Source organism: Pomacea canaliculata, linkage group LG1 (assembly GCF_003073045.1).
Source record: "Pomacea canaliculata isolate SZHN2017 linkage group LG1, ASM307304v1, whole genome shotgun sequence".
Taxonomy (NCBI): Eukaryota; Metazoa; Mollusca; class Gastropoda; order Architaenioglossa; family Ampullariidae; genus Pomacea; species Pomacea canaliculata.
In genome coordinates this window covers 44530849-44543055 of record NC_037590.1, presented here as the reverse complement: position 1 = coordinate 44543055, position 12207 = coordinate 44530849, and the positions used below count along the sequence as shown (strand labels likewise).

At 37.5% G+C, this 12207-nt stretch overlaps 1 protein-coding gene across 2 annotated transcripts in view; it reads left to right on the top strand.

Annotated features, from left to right (window-relative positions):
* LOC112575003 (RUN and FYVE domain-containing protein 2-like) overlaps positions 1-12207 on the top strand; it is a 50358-nt gene that overhangs the window by 9805 nt on the left and 28346 nt on the right. For both annotated transcript variants that reach the window (XM_025256487.1, XM_025256495.1), the window contains 8 exons: positions 1095-1265; positions 1488-1605; positions 1967-2071; positions 2235-2358; positions 2593-2663; positions 3263-3337; positions 3768-3939; positions 4085-4201. In XM_025256487.1, the coding sequence (XP_025112272.1) occupies positions 1095-1265; positions 1488-1605; positions 1967-2071; positions 2235-2358; positions 2593-2663; positions 3263-3337; positions 3768-3939; positions 4085-4201 (953 nt within the window). The remainder of the gene's footprint in view (positions 1-1094; positions 1266-1487; positions 1606-1966; positions 2072-2234; positions 2359-2592; positions 2664-3262; positions 3338-3767; positions 3940-4084; positions 4202-12207) is intronic.

Sequence of the window (12207 nt, the reverse complement as noted above, 5' to 3'; positions counted from 1 at the left end):
CAGCACAGTTTATTCTTCTTTTCTACAGATGATATCTCACCGACAGAACAATGGTGTCCACAACAACAAACTGAATAATAGTGCTTGGTGTTTTCATTGTGCTCTTGTTTATGTTAGTGGTCACTATTTGTAACATATTATCATGTGCTTTTTGAACATTCTTTAGATTCTAACCTATTGACGAAAGTTCTGAGAATACAGTTTACTCTACAAGAGAGACAATACCAAAATATGGATTGCAGATTCATCTTGCAGAAACTATACTGAATAATGCTGTGACTAGGAACTTAAGAAGCTTAGAAACCAAACTTTTGCTATTGTTGCTGGGATCTGCATTGTGATAGCATAGACACTTGAGTTAAAAACTTGAGCAGACTTGGTGACTGGAAAGAGGCCATTCATAGACTTTTGGATCCGGTACACGTGTAGACTTGGCAGCTTAATGCTGAAAACTTGAAAAGTGTGAAACTGTCTTCCAGTCGTGTTAACTGTCTGTGCCAACTGCTACACATATGACTTCCTAAATGTCCCTGAGACAACCTAAACACTTTATAGATAACTCAGGACATTTTAGCAGCTCTACTTTGATATCTTTATCAATAAAGACAGTCACCTGTTTTCAGTCTTGAACAGTTCCAATTTGATTCTGTCAAACTGGTTCATGTCACATCACAGAAGTTAATCTGATGCCTTTTATTTATAATAAATGTGATGTGCGATGTCAAAAGTCTAATCAAACTGGCTGATCAACATTCATCTTCATTTCTCTGTAGACATTTGAATATTTTTTATGGTCACCATTGATTTCTCTTGTCCACAGGATAATCTTTGTTGCAGAAACAATCTCAAGCATCTTTGGTTGTTTCCAGTGTCCAAAGTACCCACCCTGTGTACATTCACCACCTAAGTACATTCACAGGAATTGAGGATCAGTACTCGCATGTGTTACTACATTAAATAAAGGGAGATGTAGAACTTATTTCTTGCTAAAAGCAAATGCAAAACTAAAACTCTTATCCTTCTTATATTCTGAAGAACCCTATGAGTAAACATAAATAGTCATAGCATATTAATCTCTTTATAAATACTTGCAGGGAAAGATTCTAAGACAATAGAACGAGCCAACTTGATGAACGTGTCCAAGCTGCTGATCAAGGAGTTAATTGATTCTTCCCTGGCCCATGGCCGGATGCTTGATGATGATTATGTGCCTCTGCAGCAGTTCTTCATTGTTCTGGAACATGTATTGAGACATGGCCTGAAACGTAAGTCCAAGCAAACCAGGTATTGATGTTGTTTTAATCAAATAACGCCTTTGTCTTCAGAAAGACAATATATTGTAGCTCAGAAAAAAAAGGGGTAGTTCTCTCTCTTTCTAAGACTTTTCTCACCATTTTCTCTCATCTTCACTGTTTTTCATCAGGCCCTTTTCAGAGTGCTCAGACCATTGTAAGCATTTTACATATAAACATCTTTCTTGGTTTCAGCCAAAAAAGGGATGCTCTCAAGAAAGAAAGAATTCTGGTCAGTACTAGAAAGTATTGAGAAAATTGCACCAGAAGCAGCAGAAATTACGACGAGCGTCCGAGAAATGCCAAACATTAAGTATGTGGGAGAGAGTTTTGTATTGAAAATGACTGTCTTTAGCATATTCCAAGTCCTTTCAAAATTAACAGAAAAAAAATTAAAATTTCATCACTTTTATAAAGTACTGGAGATTTTTAATTTTTTTATTGTTAGTATACAGTTAGTTGAACAATGTAAGAAGAAAAGTTACCAAACAAAGTACATTTTGGTGGAATTTTTTTAATTTAAAATAATAATTGCTTGGTCCACATTTTCTAAGAAATTATTTTTCTGTGCTTGTGGCTGCTCTAACTGTTGCTTAGGTGCCACAACACATTTCAAGTGTATGTACTCTTGACGAAGTATTAAAAGTCATCTTTGTACTCATATTTTTCTTTAGAACACCACTGGGTAGAGCCCGTGCATGGCTTCGCCTTGCCATGATGCAGAAATCTCTGGCTGATTACTTCAAAGTGATGATTGAAAAAAAAGAAGATCTTTTGAAGTGAGTGATATACAAACAAATGCACCCACCCTTCTTGTCATGCAGTGATATCTTAACTGTTAGGATGTTAGCAATTCTTGAATAAAGTCAGAGAAAAATGCTTTTGCATCTTGCATCTTGCATCTCAAAGGGTTTTTTTTTTAAACTTTTCTATACTTAACAGTGACTTCTATGAGATTGGTGCCTTCATGCTGGAAGAGGAGGGAATGGTTATTGCAGGACTTCTAGTCGGCCTTAATGTCTTGGACTGTAACATGTGTATCAAGGGAGAGGACCTTGATCAGCCAGTGAGTTTTTCTTTTTTTTATAAATTTGTGTCAGTCCTTCTGTTTCATTTATTTTAGACGAAACGATTAACACAGAGTTTAGTAATGTTTGATGAAGAGTATGGTCCTGTTCAATTCAGTCTAATTTGTTCTTTTTCTGAATTATATTTTTTAAGGATATGACAAAGTTTTTTTATTGTTTAAAAGTGACTTGAACACTTCTTTATTTGATAGTAATAATTCTTATTTTTTCAGATGGGTGTGATTGATTTCAGTTTGTATATGAGAGAGCAGTATAATGGTTTAACAGAGGAGGATGGAGACAGGTAAGTTGATAATGTTTATTAGAACTTACAGCTTATTGTTTAAAGTTAAATTATGTACCTGATCCTGTACGAAAACTTTAGTATTTTCCTGAATTAGATTGCTAATTCCTGTTTTTTTTTCTGATTCTTCATTAATCCTGTTGTCTTATCTATCAGTGAAACATAAAAACAGATCCTAGAAATAGTTTTGATAGTGGAGAGCAGTTCATTTTTTTTTAAATTTGATTGCAAAAACATTTTTAGTGTTTATCATTTGCTCTTTTGACAGAACTTAACCTAATACATCTTACAGTGATCACTTTTATTTCCCATATGGTTATGGAATTCTGAGATTACTTCATTATTTCATCTGATTTTTTTTTTCTCCTCTTTATCCATAACCATTTAGTAGGCTGTGTCCTCTAGACAGCTATTTAGTCTAAGCAAAAGTGGTCCAATGCTTTGCATTTTTTTTGGTGGTAACCTACAAAAGACATAAGTTAAGTTTCCTCAGCTACAAGGACTTTGAGTTGTCAACATTAGGTTTCTCTCTTTTCTTTAGCTTTTGATGCAGGTACAGGAGAAATTTTTAAAAGATCTATAATACTTTTTTGTTCCAGTGTGGAAGGACAGTCTAAAATGGCAACCATTCTTGATCAAAAAAATTACCTGGAGGAGCTGAATAGGCATTTAAAGTAAAGATCTTTGTTTCATGTAATTTCTTTCTATGCTTAACCACCACATAAATATATTTACATGCAAGTAACTACATCAGGATAAAACAAAGCTGTTTTTATAGTTGTACTGCTATGCTCTAGGCATTTTTAAAGATCAGTGGAAAATTGTACCTCAAATACTATTTTTTTGTTTTGATTTGTTTTGTTATAGCACTGGCTACTATGATAAGAATAACAAAATGAGGTTTATCAGTCTTAACCTAGCTTACAAGATCTGAGGATTTTTTTAGCTATTATAGTCATTTGATGCAGTTTTCTTCATGATAAAGGATATAGGGAAATTAAGGGTGCTAAATATTATTTCAAAACATTCGAAAAGCCAATGTTAAGATTTACACAAAGCTTTGAATGGAATGGATGGAAGTCATGATGTCCTTGCATCTTGCAGTGCCACAGTCGCCAATCTGCAACAGAAGCTAGAACAGGTTCAGGCCACAAATGCCCTTATGAAGGAGGACTTGGCCATTGCTAAGAACACTATCCTTGCACTGCAGCAGGAAAATGAAGAGCTTACGGCACAGAGAGATCTTGTTACCAAAGACCTGCAAAAACAAATAGAGGTGAGGGCCATCATGCACCTCCTTGAGTGATTCTGTGTGTGTTTAGGGAAGTGAATAAAAATATGCTATTTCATGTTTAAAGTCAAAAGGTTGGTTTAGTTATTCCATGATGTCGTTGACAAAGTATAGTGGGTGTGCATGACAGGTAGCACAGCAAGACATTAACGTGGAGCGTGAAGTGTATCAGGTGTCCCGTGCAGGACTCGACACCATGTTCACAGAGGCCAAAAAGCAACTAGAAGAGGAGACCCGCTTAAGACTAGTAAGTGATGCTCCCTCTGATCTCAACTGAGCACCTGCTGTTTTGCTAACTTAAAGCTCTGACATGCTTCGTGATGCAGCAGCTAGTTAGACATCAAAGCCTTCCATTAAGTAACCTGTTTTGCACTGTGGCTAATGGGAGTGTAGAATGCCCCTTGTCCTCAAAAAATGTTTGTAACAGAACAAGTTACTGACAAGGGTCTGATATATTGCCCAATAACAAGGGAAATTTATCACAAAAGTGTAATTTTGCAGTGCTGTGCTGGTTATTAACCAAGGAAAATGCATTTAGAGAGAAGTCTAATGATTTTTTTTTTAACTTTAGGTATGGAGGAGATTCATTAGCCAACAAAGTCGTTTCCTTGCTTTCTAGCAGGTTCTTTGAGTTTTTGTCTTAAATTGTCTCATGATACATGGTTTGTCATGAAAGGAAGGCAAGATATAATTGTATTATGTACTTCTGTAATGAGAAATCAGACTTCATGCCACTGAAGTTTGAAAGACCATGCAGAGATATTCATTACTAACCAGCACATGGATTCTCAAAATATGTATTTGTGCAATGCTTCATGTTCAATCACCTCAGCGTTGGAGAACTGCTCATGAATATTTTATTGATTTAAAATGTGATCTTCTATGTTAATGCTTGGAAATAGCATAACTCTTTTGCTCATATGTTCTGCACAAGTATTCTTATCCAATTAGTTTATTTATCATTGTAACTAGAGTTAACTTATTCTCCTTTCCAACTGTGACAAAGCAAGAGAAATGACACCTTAGCATGAAATGCATGGGAAGTAACTCTGAAAAAGAAATTGTGAGAGAAGAAGCATATATTACAGGTTCTTTGGCCAGTTGAGAGCAATGAGTGTGTCAGAAGAATGTTTAGAGTTGCAGTACCTGTTTGTTGCATCCTTCATGTAATCAGGAGGATATCCTGGTTGAAGTTAACAGTCTCCATTTGTATGTAATTAACAGTTTTGTTTATTAATTTGATTATGCTGATAGTTATGAGGGTAGGTGTTGTGATAAGCAGTGCTGTGCGGTGTTTGCTATTTGCATTATTCGTCAAGCAGTACGGTGATATCACAGAAAGTTAAATGCTTTTTTTATGTTTTTCTTCAAGGGCATACCATCATGTCTATCTGTGATACATTTTAAGAGGCAATATTTGTTGTCTTCATGTGTTCTAAACCACATCATCATCTTTCATTGTTTCCATTTTTATCATGATTTTATCGCCATGCTGTGTTGAAGTACAATACTTATACACAGAACCCCCTTCTTTTGATCAATATTTTTCCTCTACTCTTGTGTGCTGACTTTTCCACTGAATGCTGTATTGTTGTCATCATCAGAATCACTTCCACCATGTGAAAGAGTATGTGTGCTTTCATACTACCATATTTTGGTGTTTACTACCATCTCACACCAGTTGCAGTATGCTCAGTGTTTGTGCTGCTGTCCTCATTCCAAAGATGAATGGTGTCGTTTAAGCCAATGGTAGCCATTATAAAATAAAGCATATTTTGTCTGGAATCTGTACCAATACTTTGACTTGAGGGCTAATTCCTTTCAGCATGGTGCCTTACAGGGAACAATGACTCTGGAAGCCGCAACACATCTTTGTGTGAATAAGATTGATGGATGCATGTGTGTGTATGAACAAGCATGCATGCTGGGTGGAGGGAAGGCGTGGGTACAATCAGCATTATTAACATAGTTTTATTATTTAATTCATTGAATGTGGATTTTCTTGATGCTGATGTTATATCCCCTTTTACCCGCAGTTCTGGGTAGTAAATTTACTGGTTCCATGTGGTTTTTATAACTTTATTGCCATGGTGCTGACTTGCCTTCTAAAATCCTGTCTGTTCAGCATTGGCATTTTAATTCATGGTTATCTTTTACAGCAGGGTGGTGAACATATGGCTCACAGGCCAAAATCATTTGTTCTGGCCCTGCCTAACTAATCACAGGCAGGACTTGAAATTTAATCAGTCTCATATAAAATGAATAACTAATTTTCATAGTAACATAAATTTTTATTATGATAATTATGATAATAATATAAATTTTGAGGGACAAGCAAGGAACATCCATAACAGGATAGACAGGCCACATGTACATGATGGGACAGACAGCTGCCTATGGCTGGTCTGCCTTTATTAGGGTGACGCAGATGACAGTGCCAGACAGGTTGGACAAAATTATACCTTTACCAAATATAGTAGAGCAATTTTTAAGTTGATAATTTTCTATGGCTTGCAAATGAAGCTAAAAACATTTAAGTGGCTCTTGACAGAAAACAGTTTCTTCACCCATTTTACAGGAAAGGCTTTTTATTCAGTCTTTCTGCAGTACCTCTGCCTAAGCTCCTAATACTCTTGTTAATGTATTAGTCCATGGTACTGTGTTTGCTATTTTGTCTCTTGATGGAGCTGCCTGAAAATCTAGAATCCGTTACTAGACCACTTCAGGGAGGTTTTAAGAGATATTTAAAGTATGAAATATTTTTTCCTTTTCAATAAACCTTTCCTTACAACCTTCTTTTTTTTTTCTTCCATGAACAGCCTGCAGACTCTAAAATTAAGTCTTTGTACAAATATTAGGGCTTCTATTGATCAGAATATTCGGGGTTAATATGAATTTTATCACAATCCCTTTGTAATATTTTGTCTCAAATAGGCTGTTCAGAGTAATAGCTGACTTCATAATACCTGTTTTATTATTTGTTTTTATTGTTCACAACAGTATATGACAATGATGAGAATAGAATAGACAAAATATATATATTACCCTTCTATGTGATCAATCGGAATGACAGAATCAGTATTCACACACACATGCACACTATATATATATGCAGACATGCATGATTTGATTAAAAGAATAATAATAAAAAATTTAAAGGTTTTCACGCCAGAGATCTTGCATTTGTGACCCGCAAATGAAGGAAAGTTAAGAGAGAATGGAATATCCGGTTATCAGAGTCTTACTGCCAGTCCACTCATTGATCTGTACCAGCAGTTGATCGTGTACTAGGCAGTCGGGGTTCCCTCCCTCTTCATCTCGTGCGTTGTTTTAAACGTGTTGCCTCCCTTATCCTAGCTGAGCCATCCTGCACAGAGAATGACTTAATATTCGTGAATTGGTGCAAACAGACACAACACAGTGACTAAAGGGCTTTATATCCGCGATGCGTTGGGTCAATGTGTACGACAACGGGATCGCTACTTCTTTAGGTGTTCCCGTTGTGAGTAAAAGATTTTTAGCGACGAGAACGCGAAGACAGGGGGGTAACTGCATTGCCAATCACATTCATTTGCCTCCCTTGGTAAGAGTTTTCAGACGCAGCAGGCTCTGAATGTCTTCTAAATTAATCACTTCCTACTTCATTTTATATATATATACGTTCGAGTGTGACTAGAAACGAGAACTAACATTTACTTGGGACAAATAAAAAAAAAAAAAAAGACGAAATTCTATTTTCAAGAAATGAATCGTGATACGAGAACTTCAGAATTAGAAGACTTCCATAGACTTTGTGCTCTTCGAATGTCCGAAATGATCGCGGAATCTAAGTGGCACATGTTCAGGTAATGTGATTTTAAATTTTACTTAAGTACATATTTGTAACAGAATTGCTTTTTTTACAATCAATATACACACAGTTAAGATTTCAAGACCAAACATTATATTGCTAAAGTAAGAATGAATTGTTAACCCTATTTAAGTATTAATAATAATGAGAATTTATCTAGCGCTTTTCCAGTGATTTTCAGAATTTTCCTATGAAATTCTGAACGTGAATCTTGTTTTTATTTCAGGGATTGAAGAACTATTCATTGCTGTAAAGAGGCAAGAAATTCCCAGTCATCTATTTGACATTTGTCATATGCTTGGCAAAAGCCCTAAAATAATTTCAAAACTGTTAAACACAGTTATTGATATATTCTCTGTGGCACTGTCATTGTCTCCATCAAGTGAACCACAAATGCTTGCAGCAGAAAGACATGAAGAAAATGGGCAAAAGCCATGCATGACAGTGGAGCTCCACTAGAATGCTGTATTGGTATTGAAACCGTAACACCAATAACAGGACCTGGATTATTCCAAAAAGATGTTTATAACAGCCATAAATGTCAGTATACTCTGAAATTCCAGTTATTGATGTTTCCCATGGTATTGCTGCCCACGTTTTCGTGGCCTATTGAAGAGCAAAGCATGATAAATGTCCTGATACATGAAAGAGCTTGTACCCTGTCAACTCTGGCAACCCGAGTTTTCTTTTAGATCATTTTCCTAATGTGGCTTATTAGTACTTAGTAGTACCAGAAATGTAAAAGTATATTTGTAATGAGAGTAGAAGTAACCATAGACTATAGTCATGCAATTTGTAATTTTATACTAGTGTCTAAGAGAGAGGGCCTTAGCCATAAAAGAAATTATAATCCCTTTACCATGGTTTCCTTACAAGGAAGCAGATAGTACTCCACCTTTGTTCTTTCTTTTCATGAGATTACACAAGAATGATATATTTTTTTCTGTGTAGAAATACATAGGAATATATTTGTAATCTTTTAAAAGAATTTGTATAGGTTCCTGTAGTGGAGAAATGTTTTAAACATTAACAAATGATTAAAAAATCTTCATGTAGAGGTTTAAGATGTGATTTGTTGGAGAAAGCTTTTGAATAAATAAAATACAAGAGTGTGGGGAACCCCACTGGTACTTCAGACAAAAGAATAACATTAGAGTGGATCCTTGTTTACACATACTGCTGTAATTCTTTCTACGGAAAAGTGCCTCATCATCTTACTTCAAAGGGATGTAACCCTTTCTCATAGCCAAGCCAACAACTTGCCAGTTAGACCCAATGCCCACTAACCCTCTTATTGATTGCTTAGATGTTTTACTTCCTGTCATCACAAATATTGTAAATGCCAGTTTGTCAACTGGTGTTTTGCTCTGGGCTTACTGACAAGAGCGCCATCCTATCCCCCAAGCTTAGTCGGCATGTAAACCTTTTCACAGTACCAAAACTACTCTCATCCAAGTAACCACAGACATATTATCTGCCCTTGATGGGAATCGATGTTGGTGCCTTAGCTCTACAGGACTTGTCTGCTGTATGACTGGATGGTGAGAAACAAGCTTAAACTCAATTACGATGAAACGGAAGCCCTCAGAAGAAGAAATCAGTTCACCGAAGCAAGTCAAGGTGGGCGAAACCGACATCGCCTTTACGTAATCTGTCACTTCTGACGACCCTTGATAAAGTTACAGGTGTCTGTCACTCTGTTTATCATGAGCTTCTTAAGATCAGCGCCATCCGTCACATTCTGTCTACACGCGCTACCTGTTCTTTCTCTGCTTGATTACTACAACTCCTTGCTCACAGGCTGCCCCTCACACCTCATTCATAAACTCCAGAAAGTACAGAACTGCGGCACATCTATTGCTTAGAGCTAGGAAACGGGACCATGTCACTTTTTGGTTTTCTGCGCTGGGTTCCTATCCGGTCTGACATTCAGTACAAATTGTCCGTGCTGTGTTTTAATTTCAGGTTTCAAGCTCATGTCCTATTTCTACAAACTTCTCTTCCCCTGCATCCCAGCCAGATAACTTTATAAGCTCTTCCTCTGATGACCGTATCCTAACTATTCCTGTCACCACAGCAACATTCGGCCACTGGATTTTGAGTAAGTCTGAACCAAAACAATGAAACTTTCCCACCACCCCTCCTTTCATATCCGCCATCTACTCACCATTGAATCCTTTAAAATAAAAACGCCCCTTCCTTAAAGCATTACTCCTAACAGCAGTCCACACAATGATAGTCCATCTTCCCCCTCCACCCACCTTTTTTCCGTCTGTGCTACTTCCCTACTCGTCTTCCTCTGCACAATCAAATACCCTCAGTTCTTGTTACTCGATTCCTCTTTGAGTTTTCTATATTTTTTTTTATTGGTCATCGCTACTTTTTATTGGTCATCGCTACATCGCTGCTGTTGTATATCCTTCCGTTCTTCGAATGTTGTCCATGTCTCGTTCTTTTCTTAAGGCCTAAGAGAGCGCTCCTTATGTCAGATGTGCGATCTCTTGATAAAACTATGAAATGACAGTTTTCTCTAAAGATATAAAAAAAGGATATATTCCTAGATAGAAAAGAAGTGGCAATTCTGGCAAGTATCCACATTGCACAGTTTGCAATGTAGAAGTTGTCTCGCTTCGCACGTTTGCCACTTGGGGCGCTGCGTGACGAATGAACTCAGTGGGAAACTGTTGAAGTCATCGTCGTACGCGTTGTCAAGATTTGTGGACGCAGCAGCTGCTCTGGAAATAAACTGTCAGGGCTAGTTGCACGACACCCTTCTAATTTAAAATACTTTTAAAATCTAGGCCTTTTATCTGTGCAGATAATCAGTTTTTTACAAACACGGTGCGGAATTTTTTTTTAATAAACTAACATTGTTTTAAACAAGATAAAGCTTCTAAAGCCAGACGTTTGTTGCTGTCTGCACAGTGTTTCCTATGTGTTTGTACGATGCATTTAAATGGCTCAGAAGCGATTTTTGAAGAACGGTTTTAAATTTGCTTGTTTAGAACAGTTTTAGAAACTCGTGCAAGCTAGCTCCAGCTGCTAGTTGATTACTTTTTGGCGAAGAACCGTCAGAGGACCGCGCCCGTCACCGTCCGCCAAACAGGTTCGACTCCCGAGGCGCCTGACGCAATGCCTTGTCACTCTCATATCCCAGTGAGCCATTTACAGCTGTCAGGCTAATTGCTCTTGAACAGGCCGAGTTCACCTGTGCTGCTAATGATAACACTTAAAGTTGTTTTTTTAAACAGTGTGTCGATTTTTTTTTCACTAGTGTCCTCAATTTTTTTAAGTTCTAGAGGAAGTGGGGGGTATGCGTTTCTTAGTTTTAGTAGCTGTACTTGTTATTTCTGCCTGAAACAATTGTTTTACTGTAACACTAGATGAGGATACAAAAGCTTCTCTTAAAGAATGAACCTGAAGTAGCTGGATGGACCTATACATGTGTCTTTACCTGGAAATCAGGTCTTGTAACACCAGTCAGCGTACATGAGTATGATATTATGTTGTACTTGATAAATAGCATTGTGGGCTGGCACTGCTCAACTTTGTTGGATGGCGTCGGTGTGGGTGACGTCTGCTTCAGATGATGTTAGTTATGGTAGAGGAAGGAAGAGTGGGAGGAGCAGAGTGCAAAAGCAAACATCTTCATCTTAACGACATTCTGCCAGGAATTCTGAGAGATGAAAAAAAACGATCCAAGAAATTTGGTGATAAGCCTTACCCAGGATATGAAACTTCATACGATAGCAAGACTTGTAACTATCTGCCGCCATTCATTTGTTTGTTTTCTAATATCTGGTTTTTGTCAAATTGTTTTCACCTATTAAAGTTAATTAAAATGGCGAGCAGTTGGAATTCAACCAGCACGATTTTAAGCAGCAATCTGCTTCTATGAGGACGTCTTCCAGAAAAAGTAAGTCTATAAAAGACGCCGACTTTCGCCATTAACATCTTAGTGAAGATCATGCAGGAAACTGTCCATGACCACATTCCCCTCTCCAGAAATGGCAGACCCAGGCACCAGTTGCCTCAGTGATGATATTAATCTCATTGCCATAGACATTCATGTCATGTCCAGTGACATTCATCTCATGGGAGTATCAAAGAACTACAGCGGAAGATGGACGCTGATTGTCGGGTCCTGAGCCAGATGATGATGACAGAGACGATACGTTCCTCACTTTCAGTTTTCACATCAGAAAACCGCTTGAACAATCCAGCTCACCTTTACACACGGAGATGCCCCTTGGTTTGTGCGTCCTGATTGACATGATGTACCTGGTGTGCATCTTCACGCGCTTCATTAATCTTCTAAACAGCTCACCTATGACTTGGGTCAAACGTGAGCACGTGGTCAGACGACTTCCGGCAGCGGCGGTTCTTGATGTCCGTACTGCGAG